Raw genomic sequence first — 21,085 nt, 5'->3', positions numbered from 1 at the left:
TCTTTGGGAAAATGTGTAATGCGTAACTATCGTTGGATCAGATTTGAGCACAGATCTAGACCAGTTCTGCGTTCAAAGCATCTGCAGAGAGAGGAGGAGGGGTTGATTTGTACCTGCGTGTGTGTGTGTGTGTGTGTGTGTGTGTGTGTGTGTGTGTGTGTGTGTGTGTGTGTGTGTGTGTGTGTAAGAAAAAATAAAATCTGAACAAACATGTGAGGGAATCACCACTGAGTCGTCATCAACACATATGTTGCAGCTTCAGTTCATCTCCCCCATCAAAAATGTTGTTCTAAGGGCCTCGATGGACCGGAGGGTCAGTCCGCTGAGAGACATGGACTCTGCTATACTTCTCTGTTATCATGGCGCCCTATGGACTGGAAAAGTCTGCAAAGCAAAGGGAAGTAAACAAAATGACACATTTTTTCCCTCAACAGCACAGGCTGTCTCCTCCCTGCTGGTGCACACAGACTTCATCATTCAACGCTCCAAATTATTTTCTTTAATACACTTTGATTTATATTTACTTTCTGCACAAAAATATATTTAACAATTATACAATCACACTAACCCATACAGAAGAATAAGTTTTAAAAAATCCAGAAATTTTCCAATCAGCTGTCAAAAACTAGGTCACACAGCAAAGTAGTCAAAATACCCCCCCAAAAAAACTTTAAAAAGACCAAAATAGGGCAAAATAAATAAAACAACACTCTTATTTTTAAGTAATAATGGTCTACATTTCTGATTTTTATAAAAAAATATTTAAAATAATAATTATATGTCAGAATTTTGATTATTGTATATCAAATTTTAGACATTTATGAACAGGTTGGTCTTTGTCAGAAATAAAGGCCCAGCATTAATAAACTCAGAACAGAACAATGGGAGTGAAGTCCTCGGTGTGATCTGAGGCTTCTTTCTGTCTGATCCGACTGTGCCGGCAGGGCGGAGGCAGCGGTGTCCACCAGCCGGCTCCTCTGTCTGGGTGTGCTCGCTCTGAGCCTCTCATCTTTTTCCCATTAGAGCAGTTTTCCCATTAGAGCAGTTTTCATTGCGTGAGTGTGTGTGTGTGTGTGTGTGTGTGTGGCTTCAATTGTTTATGAAGTAATGCTTGTTCCGTCCGACTGTGTGTTTGTGTACATTTATGTGTGTGTGTGTGTGTTTGTTTGTTTGATGATTACACAGAATATCCAGAAATTATTTTCAAATTGTATTTATTCATTTTTATACGACAGGTCGATATTATACCGCATGAAAAATCATATGGATGTTGGTCAAATGTTTATTTAAAAGCTGGAGGTTTGTTGTTCTGTTAGTTAAAAGTTTATCCATCAGTTCACATAACTTCACATCTTTGCTTTTTTTGCTAACTAGTTTCCAGGCATTCCCAACCAGGATAGTCTGTGAATCTGATCAAATCATAATGTCTGTTTCTATTTGTCATTCTGCTCACATGTATGTCTCCTGTAGAAACTCTTACATCCTTAGTTTAAGTTGAAGTTGCCCTAGAAACCACTGATTTTTAATGATCTCTCTGTAATTCCAAAACCATTGATTTACAGATCAACTCACTGAAAAAATATCCTCGTCTGGACTTCGAAAAGTCTAATTGTCTGGTCACAGATGGGTTTTTTTGAATGAAAATGAAGACATTAAAGTTCTGCAGCTGACAAGAAGCAGCTCACATCCATAATCTGACCAGAATGTGTCCTCACCACACAGAACAAGGTGTTAGGACAGACAATAAAAACACACACACACACACACTGAAAGACACCCCCCATATGACATGAACACAAAATCACACACAGCTGCTGAGGTTAGGGCCCACATGGACACACACACACACACACACACGAAGACACGCATGTGTTAGTAGCTGTTAGACTTGGAGGGAAAGGAGAGTCCTGACGTTGGTCGTACCGGCGTCAGCGGGTGAAAGGTGAATCTCACGCCGACCCGAGTCCCGCCGGACGTGACGGAGGAAAATTCTCAGACGAGAGGAGACAAAAATTGAGACTCGTCTATCTTTGCGTGATCTGCTTTGTGTTTTACGCACCCCGCCGTCATCCGTCCGTTTTAAAGGAAATTCTAAATATGGCCGGCACATTTGTGCCCCTTTATTTTTCGCTCTTACAACTTTAACATACGTTCCGTCACTCGGATACCATTTCAGCGTTTGAGTTAACAGATACCTCACGGTGAAATGTCAAAATCAGATGACGTTTAAGTAGGTTTCAGTTTGACTCAGTTCACTTGCCAAAGGAGGGATAAAAAGTGAGCTGGAGGGCGAGGTCGCGGGGCTAACAGGCCCGTGTGTTAGCCCACTGCGGGTCTCGTGAGTGGAGCGGTATGGACGGGTGAGGATTGTGAAGCTCACAGCTCGCTGCTGGAAGCCAGGTTCACGGGAGGATGAGGGAGTTGCGGCGAGATAACGCAGCGTGAGAGAAGAAGCACGTTCTGTTGGTGTGTGACAGCTCTGAGGAGTTGGCGGTTCTCGCACCACACCCCCCAGCAGAGGGGCTATGAGAACTGCAGGGGGGGGGGCTTCAGTCAGGGCAGGAAGACAACTCCACTACTTGCGGAGCTGTAGTGTGGGGTTTTCTTTTTTTTGGATGGCCCCTGAGCTCACCATAATTGATGAATAGTGTGGTCCACATTAAGTGACATGTGCCGTTGGCTGTAAGTGGGTGCGATGATTGGGGGGCCTTTTGAAGCTGGGGGCCCAGAGGTTGTGTTTGAACCGGCAGCAGAGACCCCCGCTTCCCTGTAAAGGACACCAGCCTGTGGTTCGGTCGCAGACTCGGCGCGCAGGCCGAGCCTGGAACACACACACAAACAAATACACACACACACACACACACACACGTTACTCTTCAGTGCTATTAAAGGGTTTTGGGGGAGGTGATTGTATTATTCCTGCTGCAACACGGACTTAATTCAAGGCAGATCTGACCCGAACTCGTTCCTCTCCAAGTCTGCACTGTTGGATCAAGTCTTAATCCTGCCCTCACCACATGAATGAGAGACACAAAGAGGAGCTGCACACAACTGCTGCCACATACATCAAATGTCACTCTGGCCCATATGCTGTCATGGAGTTTCTGATGGGTATCACTGTGTCATATGAAAGCTCAGGGAGCTTAATAGAGGCCTAGAAAGAGCAGCGCCAGAGACAGACAAGCAGGAAGATTAGAGTCGCGTCTCGCTCAGATACGGAACGCTCCCAACCTGGAATTGATCTGCTGTTGCCCTGTTCTGTTCACAGATCCACGAGCCCCACACATCCTGTGCCAGGAAAGCCATCGGAGCTGTCCTGTAACACCACTTCAGAGTCACTGTGTACATAATGATCTCTAAATATGAGTGTCTTAGGAGATACTTTACTGTAAGCCATGACTAACAAAGCCAAAGCACCTCAAAACAACCCTGGGAAGCATCCAACTTACATCACGGCAACAAGCTCCCAGCCAAACACATAATAACTCCTGCTCAAGGGCCCATTATTGTCATATCTTTTCAAAGGCTGCCAAACCCAAAACACACACTCCGCTCGCACACGACCTTGAGCTAACAAGGGATGCAGGCGAAGCTTTCCCAGAGACTGCATGCACACGACGGCGGACGGCGAGGCAGGAATCGTTGCGGCCAGCTCGATGTTTGGTGTGTGTCACGGTCCAGCTCCCACGCAGTGGAAACACAGAGGCCCCGGGGCGACGGGTGCTACTGAGGGCCCCCTGATCCCCCCCACTGACGCCCCAGTGGTAGACTTGCCCTTCAATCTCCATGTGAAATGAGAGACAGGCCACTGGTGCAAAGGGATGGGCCTCTGATTTGTTCTGTGGTCCGTTTGAAACCATGCATCCTGCAGAAGAGGGGAGAGAGGAAAACATCTAGTAAACATGACAGGCAGGATGGAGGAGAAATAAGATGAAGATGTGCAGCTGCAGTGGCTTTACTTTGCCCCGAGTGGCCGGTGGAATCAATGTGGAAATGATCAGGTAATGTCAAAAAAATTATTTTTTACAATTTATCTCGTTACAAATAATGTCTGCCAGAGAAAACGAAGTATGGTAAGTCTGTTGAAATCAAGGATTTCTATGAGGAAAAACAATGCAAAAGTGTTTTTGAATAACATTTTGGAGTGAATTTGCAACACTGATTTCACGCTAATATAGTCTTATATAATAAATGTGCATAGTTTGTGCACAGGCGTAGGCCGCCGTGAGGGGAGGAGTGTGACAGGGACATATTATGGCAGCTCTGATGTGCACACAGGTGGAAATAAAGCAATATTGTAGAATAAATGTCCGTGCAAACAACTACAGGAGAGGAGAGTGTGGGTTTTTGTGGTTTACACTCACCCGTCCACGTGTGCAGACTATAGAGATGTCAATCAAGACATGTGATCAAGCAGAAAGATGTTTTTTTTCTCTCCGTCATCCTCAACCAGGTCCGACAACTGACACGCCCTTAAAGGGAAACACAACAGCCCCTCGACCACATCTTAATCTCCTCCTCCAAGCAAAGTGAAGCGATCAGAACTCTGCCATCAATATGCTGCCCATATGTCTGAGTCCACGCTGCTGTCCTCTGATTGTTCAGCTCTTAAGCACACAGATATACAGTATATCCTCTTTTTTACTGTAAGTACCCTGTATATTATGGGGCAGCTGACTCTGGGTGAATGATGACAGCCCCTCACTTAGCACTGACTTGATGGCTTTCTGTATAAATAGCAAACACACAGCAGTATTAGAAAAATATATCAGAGCTTCCAGACCATTTTTTTGCTCTGATGTACCCTCACAGATGAACTCAAGTAGGGGAGAAATGCCAGAACTCATTTTTCAAAAGGTTTTTCACCTTTTTGTGTCATATTTTCAAGCAAAACTACATACATGTGTCAGCAATGATAAACTACTTAAAGGCTCGTCTTAAGAGAAAACACATTTTAGGGACATAAAGCTAAAGTGGATGCTGTCCTGTGTTACAAATGGAGAGCATGTGAGTTTTAATGGTAGCAGCGTGAGCTCCGGCTGTAAACACAGATTTAAACAAATAATATTCGTGGAAAATAACCACATTTTTGCCACACACTGTTTTTATGTGACTTCCATGCCGAAGATATGATCATGTGATCAGACATGTATGACATTAACCTTTTAGTAAATCTTGCCAGATGTATCAGTTGGCACATTCGTGTCTTTCTTTGCTGGCAAGTGATTGGAATTCCTAAATCTGACCTTTGACACAAAGCTTTGGATAATATGGATTTTGGGAGTGTGAGACAATTAAATTAAATAAGCTGTGAAGTTACAAATGCAACATGTGGTATAAACCCATTGTTTGGCATTCCAGTGCTAGCATGTATGATATATATGAAAACTATTAACTAATGAAACACAGACACACGTAGACAAGCCTGAGGATTTTAGTTCTGTAGCATAGAAATACAAATAGAGATCTTGTTGGCATCCATGACTTTTCTTATAATAACATTCACAGATCAAAAGAAGAGGCCTTTTCCTCTGTTAACAATCTGTACGAATCTACAGTATTATAGGTGCTATAATAATTTCTCAATAATAGCTTTTTCCGTGATAGTGTTAAAACTAACTAATCATAATGTTAGTTTTTTTTAGTGTTTTATCCATTGTTTTAATTATTTATGTACTGCTTTCAGCTCTGTTACCATTTATCCATTAGCATTATCTGTAGCTACTTCACCATTCAGAACAACAAACGAGCAATTTCAACTGATTTTTTTTTTACTTTGACTAATTTGATTATTTTATGCCTTATTTGCTTCTTTTAGTAATAAATAATCTATCGGCTTCTTTTAACTGTTCAACTGTTTTTTGTTAATGTTTTATGTTTTTTCTTTTAACTATTGTATAAGTTACAGTAAATAGCACATGACCTGTAGCGACCTTTATATTATGTATGTCAAACACTTCTCACAGATGCATAATTTAGTGTTCAAATGTGAGAATTCACTCCATGGCTGACTTAGATTTGATTTCTTTATTTTATTCAACTTCATTTCTATTTTGTGAAGACTGCTTGAGTTTTTTTCCACAACCTTTTCATAAACTCTCTGTGGCAACATGAGGCCCAGTTGGGAATAAATGAGCCAAAACACTGAGACTCCTGCAGATATGAAGCACATCAAGCGACATCAATGTTTTTTAGATCTGAATAGATGACTTCATTTATTAGCGCGATGCCAGAACCCAGTCACAGCCAACATCTGAAAACAACATCACTCACCGAATTATTAGGAACATCAGAAATTCACCAACAGCGGGGATTTGAAAAATGAATCATCTTCACACAGCCCGTCTAATAATTAACGGATGCGATGACTCAGCATGGTCACAGCACCGTAATTATCTGAGGAGGCTGTCATATTTATTTAACTAGGAAGCTAAGACTGCTGAAGTTCGGCCATGTTGGATGTTAGATCGTGTCAGATTGAAACCATGCCACATTAAGCTGATTTTCCCCCTTTCTTTCTCTCTGTTGAGGCAGGGTGGTCCTCACTCCGGTTGTGTGTGTGTGTGTGTGTGTGTGTGTGTGTGTGTGCGCGTGTGAAACTGTCACAACAACATGACCCCCAGAAAATCTGTAACATGCACACTAATTCTGCTCAGACACGCACATCTAGACCAGAGGCCTTGCGTTTATACATGCACACGCACACACACACACACACACACACACGCACGCACGCACGCACGCACGCACACACACACACACGCACGCACACCAAACTCTTGTCCTGTCTGCAGGGACAGAAACAACAAGGCTGCCATTGACACTGACCCTAACCTCCTTCCCATCCCTCCATCCCCCGGCCCTCCTTCCCTCCCACGTTGCCCTGGGCCCGGCGCTGGCCACAGGGCTAAGAGTGCGGTTCAGGTGCAGGAATCTTCTGTTTCCAATTAGCTTGGTATAAATTAGCATCACTCTCTCCTGTCCTCTCTCTAAACATTGCTGTCTCTTCATCCTTGTCGACCCTCTACACTTTACTCTGCCTCTGACCTCCCGCCTGTTTCACTCCAACACATAAATTCACCTCCTTTATGGCTCTTGTCAGCAGCCTCTGCACTCCCCTAACTCATGCTCAGTGCTGTTAAGGTGGAGCGATTTAGTATAAAGTCCTCTATTTCAGTCAATAAGCGTATAAATCTAGTTACACATATCTGACTTTGAAGGGAATATAACCTCTGGGTTTACAGAACCGTCTGGTTACTGTAACTCTGATGTTTCACGGAGGACAAGGACACAACCGGACGTACGAGCTCCATTTCACAGCACGGCGTACGCCGATAAGGTTACACTAGGATTCAATTACTCTGCAAGGGGAAATGTAGCCTTATTCCCGATTTATTAACCAGTGCCTTTGTGAGGCTTTTCTTCCACAGGTCAGTCTGTTAAACGGAGTGTTATTTTTCCAGGGTGGAGAGATCAGCTGCAGTGTAGCCAAGTAGGACCTGAGGTCACCCCGGCCCTGAGAGTTCACATCTGTTCAAATAAATCCTCCACCGTGCCATCAACGCAGCGGTAACACACACACACGCACACACACGCACACACACACACACACACACACACACACACACACACACACACACACACACACACACACACACGCACGCTACTAATTCTATTTACATTTGAGGTTTTCATTCTGAATGTACTTTATGATTATACTCCATTGAAGTTTGAATACTGTATGTTTAGAATTTATTGGATGGGCTCATTATTGTCATTTATAGATGGAAATTCAGATTGCAGGCTGTAATTTAATGCACTGTTCAAGGTAAAGTTAGTTGAGTGAGCAGGAACTTTTGGTTGTCTTCCTTATATCAGGTACATTGTTAATACACCAACAGGTAGTGGACAAAAGGTTATATAAAAAAAATACTGGAGTGCACTTATAGAGCACTCACCTCCTGTCGGTGTATTTGCAAATCTTACATGTTTGCCATAGTCTAGTCTTTTGCCTCTGATTGGCTCGGCAGGACGATGATGTTCGTCACGTCGCCTCTCACTGAACAAACTTCTACTATGTGAAGAAAATCATTGTTTTCTAAAGCCAGTCAGAAGCACAGGATCATTGCATCACCACCACCATTTGTAAGAACAATGAAGTTAAGAAAAAAAAAGAAGAGAAAAGCCTACAAGCTCTGATCCATTCTGACACATTCCCCTCCACAAGGCCACAACTTTTCTATTACAATATTAATTATACCTCAGTGTTGTAAGATGTAATTGTGAATTAAATTTAATGTTGAATCTCTATTGCATTAATGCTTTAAACAGGTAAAAGTGATAAGACTGAATTTGATAGTTTGGAAATACTAAATCATTTGAAGCAGTATCAGTAATAATGACAACTGCAGAGACAGGACTGGTGCCGATGGAGGTTTTTCTTTAAAGGTAAACCAAAGGATTGGAACCACTGGATTAAATTACCCAATTACACTAACTGCATTTTACTCTTGTACTAATTATTATTTATTAGTGTGTTTAGTGCGGTTGCTTAATTTTAATGCGGAACCTTCACTTGTAATGGAGTATTTTTATTGGAACTATAAACATAAACCACAATGCCGGGGATTAATCTGGAAATTTTAAGGCATCGATTTCTGTTTCATGCAAATGAATCAAATCACCAAATTTGACCCTAATTTCTTCCCAAACTGAAATTCCGTATTTGTTTTAACATTTCCCAAAAGTACAAATATGTAAATACTGGTATTTTAAGCATGATTAATCGCATCCAATTATTGCGATTAAATTGATTACATTTTAATATTCGCTGGAATTTATTTTATTTTTTTGTGTGTGTGCACAAACTTTGCTTCAACTCCCATTCCCCAATTTAAATAAACAAGCACATAAATTAAAAAAAAAACAATAAACCTGAAAAGCAGCAAAAGGCCGTTAACGATAACTTTTTTTTCACATTCCTGACTTTGGCACCTGTCATGTCTGTTTTTTTCTTTTTTACAAGCCCAGACTGCCGTTGGAGAGAACATAGCACACGGGAGGGAGATTTACAGAGTATCCCCCTCCTCCCCAAACCCGCCACCCCCCCCCCCCCCTGGCTGTGTGCTGTTCACAGGGATCAAATGCTCCCCAGGCGTAGTGTGTGTTTAACTCTATATTCCTCCTTACTGCCACCACCACCACCAGACCTGCAGTCGGAGCCCTCCAGCGAGTCCAGGACCTCTGCGTGTCCCCGGAGTTTTTTCTTTATGAGCTGTAGCTCATCCCTTGTAAAAGAAAACAAGAACATAGCAGGCTCTTATGGGACTCCTGGGGAAAACACACACACACACAAAAAAAAAAGAGGTGAAAAAAAAAAAAGATGGAATGTTTTGAGGAGTTGAAGACTTCTGCTCCCTGAAGGATGGTGGAAGAGAAAACGAATGGAGGAGGTGAAAGGCTCCGATGCAGGATTAGACTGTACTCACCTTCAACTGCCTTGAAGGTTTTTTTTTTTTAGAGAAATGTTAGGAAGAGGAAAAGCAAATGATGATGAAGAAAAATGGATAGCGTGCACAACCAGGGCGTGAACTTTCCCCCACCGACATAAACTCACTTATGTGGGATCCCTCCTCCACAGGAGTCCCAAAGATCAACACGACTGTTCATTTATCCGAACCTCATCTCATCCCTTCTTTCTCTCTCGCTGGAAAACCTTCTCTCCTTCATTGCCCCTTGTGATTTCCTCTCTCTCTCTCTCTCTCTCTCTCTCTCTCTCTCTCTCTCGTCCAGATGTTTGGCTCGGCAGCAGCGGCAGACATCGTGAGAGAAAGAACCTGGGGCTAAGTGGTGGAGATCCCCTGCATGGACTGGAATGCTGACCTTCTATCCATCTCCATCAGCGGAGGCGAGTTTGTTTGACTTGAGATGTGATTGTGTTTTCTCTTCCCCACACCTGCAGCTTCCTCTGAACCATGTTCCCCCCCCCCCACCCACCCGCTGCTCCTCTGGACTCTCCCTGATCAATTCCTCAAACTTAGAAAAACACCCATGCAGCTGCTACCGCTTTTCCTCATGCTTTATTCTTTTCTGCTATCCCTTTAGGGCCAACCTGCAGAGGAAGAGCTGCAGTTTATCTCTGCAATATGAAGTTTTATAATCCAGTCATGAAGTGAAGAAGGCATGCCAAGCTCTTCCTCTGTTGTCACTTCTGCTACGACTTCCTGCTGTGAAAGACAGTCTCTGGGGGAGTAACTCTGTTTTTACAGGGGATGCATGTAGGATCTGCAGAGAATAATAAACCTCCTCTACTCCATGACAGCGTTATCTCCACCCCGAGCTGAGGAGGCATCACGGCTCTCAGCAAAACTCTAGTTTGGTGCAGATCAAACCTTCTTCTCATTTTTGAATCCATCATGCAGCAAAAAACCTGCCCTCATTAGTCAAAAACACTCAGCAAGTTGTAGCGTCTAATTCTGCGGGGCCGCCCTAACTTATCACCCTTCAGTTCAACATGGTGGGCCGCCCCGTCGCTGAAACCCTCTCAAGCTGTTCCAGACATCTGACAACAGCCACATTTATTTATTGACTTCATTTCGCTCAGGGGGCGGCCTTTACAGCTCCCTGGAGTGATGCAGAGTTAATGTAGAACTGTTCATTGCTGGTGAGTGTTTTTTCACTCCTCCTTCTCCACCATCTCCTCCTCTCCCTCCTTTTAAACTGTTCTTAAGTGTTTAAACACTCCGGTAATGACGTGCTGTTGTTAAAGCGAAAAACCATGTGGGACAGAAAAAAAAAAAGGAAAACATCCATGTACCCCCCCCCCAACACACACACACACACACACACCAGAGGAGAGAGTGAACCACCAAGGATGGGATGAGATAGAGGAAGGCCCTGTTAATCAAAATAAACGAGCACCTCTAAGAGCCCCTGTGAACCACGAGGCCACAGAGGACCCCCCCCCCCCTTCGTGCCAGGAACACAGATTTCTGGGTATAAAAAGACGTCCAGACGTTCTCCTGAATAAAACCATCTCAAACCAAACTGCGTAGCTGGCTGCAGATATTCCACCACTTATTTCCTGTTCGCTCGTCTTTCCAGTGTTGCGTTGACATCATGTCAGAGTCCCAGGCATCATTATCACGTCCTGTAAGAAGTAAAGTTTTTGGTGACGTTGGTTTGTGTTCTTGTTAATCAGCAACATTACACAAAACGTTACGAATGTGTTTTGCAGATTTATTTATTTTTTTTCGAGGTAAGTCAGGGTCCAAAGAACAATCCATTAGATTCTGGTGGTGATGATCCAGATCAAACGGAGCTGCCTTGGCGGAGGTTTGCGTGCCATGACTGACTCCAGTTTTTATTTTACATAAGATCTATCTCAGCATTTCTCCAGTTTTAGAATAAGGTTTATTCAGTGAACTCAGATCTTTTTTCATTGATGTCTGAATATTTGATTGTTTTTAGACATTTTTTAACTTAGTTAACTGTGACTAGATTACTTGGAAGGTTTTGCCATTTGCATTTTTACTGTGTGTATAAATATAAAATTCATTTGAGACATTTTTAATGATAGTTATCTTTTATTAAATCTGCTTGAGCAAAATGTGACTTGGCATTCCTGCCTCCTCATCTTCGTATATTTACAATCTCTACATTCTATATGCGCTCAGGTGTTATATCCAACTCACTCGGTGGATTTGATTCCAAATTTACTTTTTTTTTTAAACTTTCTATTCTTGATACTTGATGGTAATTTGCTCAGATTGGCTTTGAAAATATAAATTTGCCAGTGACTCAGACGACTGACTGCGTGAGCCAACACAGGAACACAATGCTTGATGATGCGTGAGTGGTTTTAACATGGCCGGAAATCTCCACTCCCACGCTCCAAACCATGGTGACATGGTGATTATGCATTCACATAAAACAAATCGCTTCAATTTAGAACCAGTAAAAAAGTGGTGGCAACAAACCATGAAAAAAAAGGAACGGGACTTCTAAAATGATGAATTGTTATAAACAAGCCTAAACAGCCTTTAATAAGTCTGTTGCTCAGTCTCAGTTTCTCGCAAAGTTTCAGGTGTTATTTCAAGGAAGGAGCCGAGTATAGTTTACATATCAGTGTCTATATAGCTATTTAATATTATATTCATTCAATCATTAATTTTCTGCAACTCCTTATCCTGTGTTGGACCACCAGGGGGCTGGAGCTTAAACATTAAAATAAAAGTGGGCCAAGCATATAACCCTGAGGCGCTCCGTCCTTCAGCTTAATCCTTACAGATTAATTCCATAACACCAATAGTCGCTTTTCTTTGTCCTGACCTCAATGAATATTCATCAGATGAGTGTTGTTTGGGACAGATGGACAGTTTTTATATCAGCAATCATAAACAGTAATTATAGAAGATTTCCTTTGAATAAAATTGCTACAATAGTTATGACTTTGTTGCCTATTGAAGCCTATTGGTATTATTGTTTTGCTATTCTTTTCCTTCTCCACTGATTGAATTATGCCCTTTCCTTTTCTGTCTCTCTTCCCCTGTCTCTCTTCTCCCTACCACCTTTCATAGAGTGCCTTCAACACAACAGCTTTTTCAAATTTGGGGCTTGCGACACTCAGCCAAAAGCCGCAAATTACCCCCCTCTAGCAGCAGCGAATTAGGAACAATTTTGTGTAAGCTATAAAAAAGAGAGAGAGAAGTGAGGGGAAAATATAGCTTACACCAGGGACCACCAACAGAGGCAACATGGAATGAACAGATCGCTGGCCGACGGTTTGGGTGGCAGGGCGGTGCTAGAAAGCATCCTCATAGATCTTCAGAGCAATCAATCCTATCATATCACATCTACATAGTAGGGCACAACATCCATTACCAAACACAAAGGCCTGAATTAGGGGATTTATATTGCTGTTACAGGATGTTTGCAGGCCTATGAATTGGCTTTACAGTTCCCAAAGCACACAGAGACCTGCAGCAATGATGAAAAGGCAGGCCTGTCCTCTGACACCGGCGGCGTTATTCACTCTGGTGACACCGAAGAGGAAAGGATTCGTATGAGGTGACAATTCTCCAGCTGAAATGCTCATTCTCTTTTGAATATGGTGGGTTTTTTGATTTCCCACCACTGCGGTTGGTCCTTAACTCTAAGTATTAATGTAAAAAAAAGGGTCTTTTTTCTTGTTACTTACAAAGCGTGAGGTTTGGCATGCCCATTTAATCTGCTCCCATTGAGCCAATCCATGTTTTTCCCATTCTGGCACCCTTTTCTACTCCCTTTTAAAATCCATTTCCAAGTTGTAATATGCCACTGCAGACGTTATAAAGGAGAGAACACCCAAATGTAATGGAGGGGGTGGGGAGGTGGGGAGAGAAAGTGCAGACAGAACGCTAGGTAGAGGGTGGGTGAATGGAGAGAAGAGTGGCTAGTCAGAAAGGGGAGGCTTCCAGCTATGACCTGGCCGCTGCTCAAACATTCCCAGCGCTTCATGGCGATGCCTGGTGTGGACGGCCAACCACTTTGTCTTCCTCAGAGATCAGTCTGTGCGGGCGGCGGGCTGCAGCCATGTTGGGGTTCCTGACTCTCATTAGGTTGTACACCAACCAGCGGGCCCCAGACTGTACGACTGAAATAAGAGCTCGTCTGGTTATAGCCTGACCCCTCTTTGACACATCTTGGCCCAGATGTTAATTGTGCTTCCTGCTCCCCTTTTGATTAAATGACAGAGAGTTTTAAGTCTTTGTTTGTATGGCTAATGGGTCTCATTTAGTGCAATAAGTGGTTTTTGGGCTGCTGTGGGTGACATCACACTCCCACTCCCTCTGATCTGAGGCCTGTAAAGGGAGGGGGCATTTCTTTTTGGTTGTTAAAGGCCTTCTACCTGTGGTACATAAAAACCTGCAGAGAGGATGTTGTGGTAATGCTAAGCTGCATAGGCAGGGCGAGGGCATGAGGTCGCCAGCTGGGGAACGGCGGGGCAACCAGGAAGATTGAAAACGAACAGCAGCAGCAAGAGGTAGAGAGCGGGGCATCAAGAGCAAGTGCCAGCCGGTGGGACACAGATCGACTGCCTCGTGGGTTTTTTGAGAAGCTGATGTCATAAAGAGAAGAATCTCTCTGCTCCAGAAAATTAAACGCAACTGCAGATTTTCCTAAAGTGTCTAATAGAGTCCTGCAGAACTTGGCCGAGGGATTCGAACCCAAGATGGGAGGATGAGAGCAGAATATCTTAGAGGTCTCAAATAGCTTGGCTTATAATTATTAAAACACACTGTTGACGTTCAAAAAAAGAAACTTCAAGTATTCGGCGGAGTCACAGCTCACTTCTTCTGCAGCATCATGGGATCATTTACTGGCTTTTTACAGCTTTCAGTTGAGGGTGTTTGTCTTTTTCTTTCCACCTTTTCGTTCCTCCATCCTTGCCTCTTTTTATCTTGATTTTATTGTCCCCTCTGCCCCCAGCTGCAGATCAACCCCCCCCCCTCTCTCTCTGTCTTTCTCTCTATTTTCTCCCACTCCCTCTGAGCGCGTGGCTGAGGTGTGAGATCATTCTCCTTCTGGGTGGCTTTCCTGCTATATGTCACTGTCATCTGTTGGCACTGAGGCCTGAGGGGGGGTCCCTTTTCCAAAAACACACCGCACTCCGCTTCACCACCCTGAGCATAATAAATTCTTGGGCACGAGACTGAAGAGGGGTGCACCAACTGAGCAGCGTGTTTTACTAGGTTTGGCAGGGTAACACGTACACCGGTAAGAGAGGGGAAAACAGAGGGGGGGCAGCGAAAGAAGGGTGGAAGATTTATAATTGAATAACTCCCTGAAGCAGGGCAGTGGGGATTGGCCCTGCCAGGAAAAGCAAACGCCAAGGAGCGAGCAAGGCCTGTGGAAGTCAGCCATTAAAGTGAGAGGAGAGAAAACCTCAGCTGTGATCCGCCTCAGCAGAAAGGTGCGAGATTTACTAATGATAACAGAAAAACCACAACACCTGAGTCTCTTTATTCACCCCGATTCTACATCTGCACAAACGGTCCACGTGAACGACTAATGCAAACACCGCCCAGGTCTGATATCAGACGTTCAGTGACACGTTAAAACCAGCCGAGTCAAAATAACACAAGAGTCATATTAACACGGCTGCAATGACTTTATTCGACCCAGTGTCATTTTTTACATTTATTTATTTATTTATTTATTTACATCCATAAATACAAAGAATCTAAACGTTTCTATCAAATATTAAAAAGAGAAATTTTAAAGAAGTGCTATAATATATTAGACTATAACAAACTGCAGTCATTTATAACAAGATAAAGGTTTTATTAACTGAATCGTGATTAAAAGTCACACTAACACTAGTGATGGTTTGACCTATGATAAAAAAAACCCCATCCACTGATTTGTTTTTCCGGCTAAGAATTACACAAACATGTTGTTTCAGACCAGTTTCTGCTGGTATCTTCATGGGTTATGCTGACCCAGACATGCACACACACACACACACACACACACACACACACACACACACACACACACACACACACACACACACACACACACACACACACACACACACACACACACACACACACATACACACACTCTGTATTGACCCATGGATTATTAGCGTGTCCCAGAAGTTATACAAAATTTATAAAACATTAAAAAAAATAGAAGTCATGAGAAATATTTTGAATGAATTGATTCCAACTGCAACTCTGCAACAACACAATTATATTATTGTTCCTGTCCTGATAATGTATGTGTGTGTGTGTGTGTGTGTGTGGGGGGGGGTTATCCTAGATAACCCACTCTCTCCTCTCCTTCTCTTCTTCTTTCCTTCTCCCCACTCTTCTTCATGTCTTTCCTATGGAATCAGTAGGGTCATCAGGCTGGGGGGGGGAGGGTGTGTGTGCTGGGAGGATGAGTTTATCTGGCCTGTTTGTGTTGAGGTTTGAATGAAAACACCAGCATGAAGCTCTGACTCCATCCAGTCACTGTTCCCACACCAGAGAGAAGTGACTCTTGATAGCTCAGACCTGCGCGTCCACGCGGAGCTGAGCAGACACCAGGGCCGGGGTGCAGCGCGGCGCGCCCCCGCTGACAGGTTGTCACATGAACGTCCATTCATTATGTCCACTTATGCGATGAATCATCCTAATATGACACCGAGTAAAGTCCTCTGTGGTCACAATTCAATTTAAAACATGCGCCCCTTGTGTCAAACCCCGAGTTGACTGGGAGACGACTCTCAAAATTGGAAAAAAAATCTGGTTGAAATCAGGAAAAAGAAACTTGCTGCTAATCATTTAAGACGAACCATCAAGTCGGAGTACAAGTGAGGATTTAATAAGCCGTGTCACACTCAATGACGCACAGAGGAAGAGGGAAAGAAAAAGACTTGAAGCTGTGGAGCGGTAACTTTTACCTCCTTCAGGATGGAAAAATGATGTCCAGTCACACACACACACACACACACACACACACACACACACACACACACACACACACACACACACACACGCACGCACGCACACATGCACACGCACACACGCTCAAGTCTGGGTTTGTCTGACTTGCTTATTTTATCAGGTGCACCGGCTCCCCCCCCCAAATAAACGACCCTGACCCCCCACCACACACACACACACACACACACACACACACACACACACACACACACACACACACACACACACACACTGGTCTGCAAATCAGTCAGTCTGTTGTCAGTTTCGCTCCTCTCGGCTCCCAAACACCAGAACCAGAACCAGAACCAGAACCAGAACCAGAACCAGAACCAGCTCAGTGTAACGACAAAAGTTTCTTCTTCCGGTGCGTTTTAAAGACTATTAAGGTTGTTGTGTCTCGCTCACATCTGAGCGCGACGGTCAACCACATCTAACTGGGAAACATCCTGTTTGTGACTGTGTCTGAGGCGCACGACGACTTATTGCGCACAGACGCATGCAACAGAACCGCTCCCTCTTCTCAGGGCTTGCAGCCTCTCTCTGCTGCATCTCTATATTTGGTTTGACAATCTAATCACTGCAGGCTCTGAAACCTGAAGAAAAGACGTTCAGCCGTGTTTGGCTTTCCAGTCAGATAAGCTCTAATAGTAGAAGTGCTGTGGTTCATGATATAAATCTGACGTCGGATCAGTTTAACCACAGCTCTTGCCACACTATTTAAAATTAGCTGAGCAAATATTAAATGTTTGGTTATGACAAGAAATATGAAAAACTAAAAAAAAAAAGAATAAAATGTGGATTTTTTTTTTTCTGAATGGAGGAAAGAAAATGGAGAAAGTGTGCTGTTCTGTCAGGAGTGGGCATCGAACAGCTCAGCATCAGGTAGCAATCTTTTTATTTGCTCCATCCCCTCACTGGGTGCCAAAGCCTGCTGAAAGGCTAAGCGTGTGGTGCGATCCATCCATCCAAGAGTTTCAGCCCGGTGATCCATCTAAACCAGACTCAGAATAGAATTAAATAAATACTTCCATGCTCTGAAACCTAGAATTATTTTACTACTGTCAGTCTTGCAGCAAAGCAGCGCTCTGTCGACTTAAATGGAAAGGAAAGGAAAAATAAATCAGATAAAGTGAATTAGTAGCGTGGAGAAACAGGCAGAAATTTTGGGGGGAAGATTTAGTAATCTCAGGCAAGATACATTTACTGATTTACAATGTGTGTGTTCAGGTTAAATCTGCGTGCTTCAACAAAAAGAGACATTATTTTCTTTAGGTTTAAATTATAGAATATGTTTTGATTTCATTACGCTGAGATTGATTCAGCAGAGCAATTATGCAGAAGGTTATAGATGGAGGAAGAAAATAACTGGACGGGTCAGATTGTTCCTGCTGCTGACAAGTTGGCAGCAACACTACAGTTAATTGTTATTATTAATTATTATTTCTATATTTTATATTTATTTTATAGTTGTATCATTCACAACACACAATAAAGTCTATTTCAGATATATGGCTTATATTTTATTCCGTTTCTTTCCTCCAAATTAATAGAATCTCTTAGAAATAAAATTCATATTTTAAAGGTCACAGAAAACTTTGGGGCAATGTGAAACTGGAATCAACACAATATTGGTTTAACTTCTTGTATAGCTAGAAAAATATGACAGCCCACAAAAACCTGCTTTATAAAATATTCTATAGCTTTTATTTTTAAGGAGTTTACTGGAGGAAGAGTTGATGATTGAACGGACGATCTTATCTGACCTGAAAATGCTTTCAGTGCGTAAAGAGCACGCGTGGCCCGGCGAAAGAAGGTAATTAAAGGCGTGTCTATTGAGTACAACACACACACACACACACACACACACACACACACACACACACACACACACACACACACACACACACACACACACACACACACACACACACACACACACACACACTCCTTCAAGGCATGTGACCAACCTTGAGCATGATATTATTTTTCCAGCTTGTTGGTTGTATTACAAACCAGATCTGTTTTCTTCTTAAGGATTGATTATAATATATAAATAAATAAACTGACTGGACTTAATATTCTTACAAACATTTTGTATGCAAAATTATTTTTTCTAACAATTTAGTTTATCCATTGAATATTTGATGCAAAAGAAACTCTTTTAGATAATTTTGACACCAAACTATTTTACATTGTGTTTATTTTATTTTATTTTTGTTCTTTTTAAATAATTATTTCAACCACTTTTATGTTAGAGAAGATTAAAATTAATCTGACTTGATTTTGCTGCGACATGTGAATAAGGGGCCTATTATTAAATCAGAGCAGAAATAAATAAACCTTTTCCATTAGAAATGCAAAGATAACACACCACATTTAAATTGTATTACTTCAGATTGTGACATGATTTGTACCAAAAAAAAAAAAAAAGGAACGCAAAGTTTAAATATTCACCTTTATTTATTACAAAAAAGAATAGGAAACTCGTCTTTGAATATTTTAACCAAAGACGATAAACCGTGGTCCAAATTTAAAAAAGGCGTTTGTTTGAAAAAAAAAAAGATGCTTTGCCTTCCAGAGGAGAAGAAGTTTGAACTTATCTACAACATTCTCTGAAAGCAAAGTCATCACATTTCCAACGCTGGAGAATTTGCGAAGCTTCTGCATAAAATGTCTCTGTTACCTGAGAGGACCTGAGCGCATGAGTCCAGTTCACTGATCATTCATTTGCTGCGTTGATGTGTTTGGCCAGGTCCACGGTGCCACGCTGTGTCTGTAATTTCTGATATTCCTGGTGTAAACTGAGGAAGTGCGGAGACGCAGCGGGGTGGAAGAGCGAAGGCGACGCGTAGGCGACTGTGGAGGTCAGAGGAGAGGAGTACGCGCCGCACTGAGCCGGGGAAAACGCTTCGATACCCGGCTGAGACTGGAGGAAAGCCTTGGCTGTGAGCGCGCTGCGGGAGAAGAAGCTGGAGAGAGCCGGCAGGATGCTGCTGACAGGTGGGATGGTGGTGGGATGATGGCCGCACGGCGAGGGCCCGTGGTGATGGAGGTAGGGGTAAATCTCCAAACTGGGCAGCTGCAGAGATGCCGTACCGAGCCCGTAGGATCCGTGCGGGAAGCCGTGCAGCCCGCTGGGCTCCAGATGCTGCTCCTTGAGCGGACCGAAGCGAAAATGCTGCCGCTTGAAGCGCTTCCTCCTCCGCAGAAAACTCCCATTCTCAAACATGTCCGAGGAGTTAGGGTCCAGGGTCCAGTAGTTGCCCTTGCCGGGGTTTCCTGGCTCTCTCGGCATCTTTACGAAGCAGTCATTAAGCGACAGATTGTGTCTGATAGAGTTCTGCCAGGCGGGGAATTTTTCCCGGTAGTATGCGAAGCGATGGCTGATAAAGTCACAAATCTCGCTGAGGGTAAGCCGTTTCTTTGGGCTCTTCAGGATGGCCATCGTTATCAGTGCGATGTAAGAGTATGGGGGCTTCACCGACGCGGGACCTTTGGTTTTAGTGTGACTGATGGTGTCCCGCTCCGCGCTCTGGCTGCTGGACGTCTCGGTGCTGCGGTCCTCATCCAGAGATAAGAGCTGCTCCTCTGCGCTGTCTTTGAGTCCTTCCCCTACTACGTCGATAACTGTTTCCTCCATGATTTCCAGACCCAATGTCATAGTAGATGTCCGCAGGAAAAGCCAACACCACCTGCCAACAGGTGGTAGAGTGACTGCTCTTCTTAAATGCGAAAACTGGTTTTTACGCACGACTCATCTCCATGCGCAAAAAAAAAAAAAGGTACAAATCCGAACGCAGTCCTCCTTCGACTTGTCAAGAAGCAGATTCTCCCTACAAACCGCGACGCGTCGGCGCTGATGTCCTCCACTTTGATGTCTGGAAGCGCAAAAGAGCGGCACACTTTGTGATTGAGCGTGACGCAGGAAAGGCGTGTGCGTCCTCTGAGATGTCCAGCATCATCTGTAATCTCAGCTGCTTTCCTGTGGATCGGGTGGATGTGATGTCACGTTGAGGCTCGAGGAAGAGGGTCCTGACCAATGAAAACGACCCAAAAGGTACCAAGAAGGACTGTACCAGCCTCCCAGCGCAACTCTCATCATCAGTGCATCAGTGCCAAGCCGACGCGGACGTTAGAGATCCGTTCAGTGAAAACATCCTGAAAAGTAGGAAATCAGGGGTAGTCTTGACTGTTAGAAAAGAAAAGTTCACTTTTTTGTTTTGTTTATATCTTCAATTCAAAGTTGCGTAAAAATTAATAAAATATGAGTATAAATATCAGAGAAATTAAAGTAAGAGGGAGAATTTAAAAACGAAGTGAATGTGTCTCCTGAGCTCTTATGACTATTTTTCATTGTCCAAAAAAAAAGAGAATCGTTTTATGTCCATCCCTACAACAAGACGTAAGTTTAATTAAGACATGACAATAAAAATAATTAAAACATAAAAATGTGTGTTATTTATTATCGACAAAAGAACAAGGAAATGGAATGAAGAAATGAACATTAAAACAAATAGAATGGGTCGTGGAATTGTTGTAAAGTGCTAATAAAAAAGACCAGAAATCACACGTTTATAACATTGAACCAATAGCTCACCACCCTGAACGTG

The 21,085-nt window shown here is 43.1% G+C and overlaps 1 protein-coding gene and 1 long non-coding RNA gene across 2 annotated transcripts; one reads left to right on the top strand and one right to left on the bottom strand.

The window, feature by feature from the left end:
- The first annotated feature begins 3,884 nt into the window (after positions 1 to 3,884).
- On the top strand, positions 3,885 to 9,908 carry LOC137610328 (uncharacterized). The gene is made up of 3 exons (XR_011038459.1): positions 3,885 to 4,001; positions 7,464 to 7,569; positions 9,793 to 9,908. It is a non-coding gene; the product is annotated as an uncharacterized lncRNA (long non-coding RNA).
- Positions 9,909 to 18,741: 8,833 nt separating this feature from the next.
- foxd7 (forkhead box D7) lies at positions 18,742 to 20,793 on the bottom strand. The gene has a single exon (XM_068337285.1). It carries the CDS (start codon positions 20,134 to 20,136, stop codon positions 19,195 to 19,197), a length of 942 nt encoding a protein of 313 aa, XP_068193386.1. The 5' UTR covers positions 20,137 to 20,793; the 3' UTR covers positions 18,742 to 19,194.
- Between the last annotated feature and the right edge of the window lie 292 nt (positions 20,794 to 21,085).

The sequence above is a fragment of the Antennarius striatus genome, chromosome 16, assembly GCF_040054535.1.
Source record: "Antennarius striatus isolate MH-2024 chromosome 16, ASM4005453v1, whole genome shotgun sequence".
Taxonomy (NCBI): Eukaryota; Metazoa; Chordata; class Actinopteri; order Lophiiformes; family Antennariidae; genus Antennarius; species Antennarius striatus.
The sequence above is the reverse complement of the archived record's forward strand: the minus strand, read 5'-3'. Positions and strand labels throughout refer to the sequence as shown.

Coding starts and splice junctions, on each gene's coding strand:
- foxd7 (XM_068337285.1), bottom strand. CDS start 20,136: ATGACATTGGGTCTGGAAATCATGGAGGAAACAGTTATCGACGTAGTA.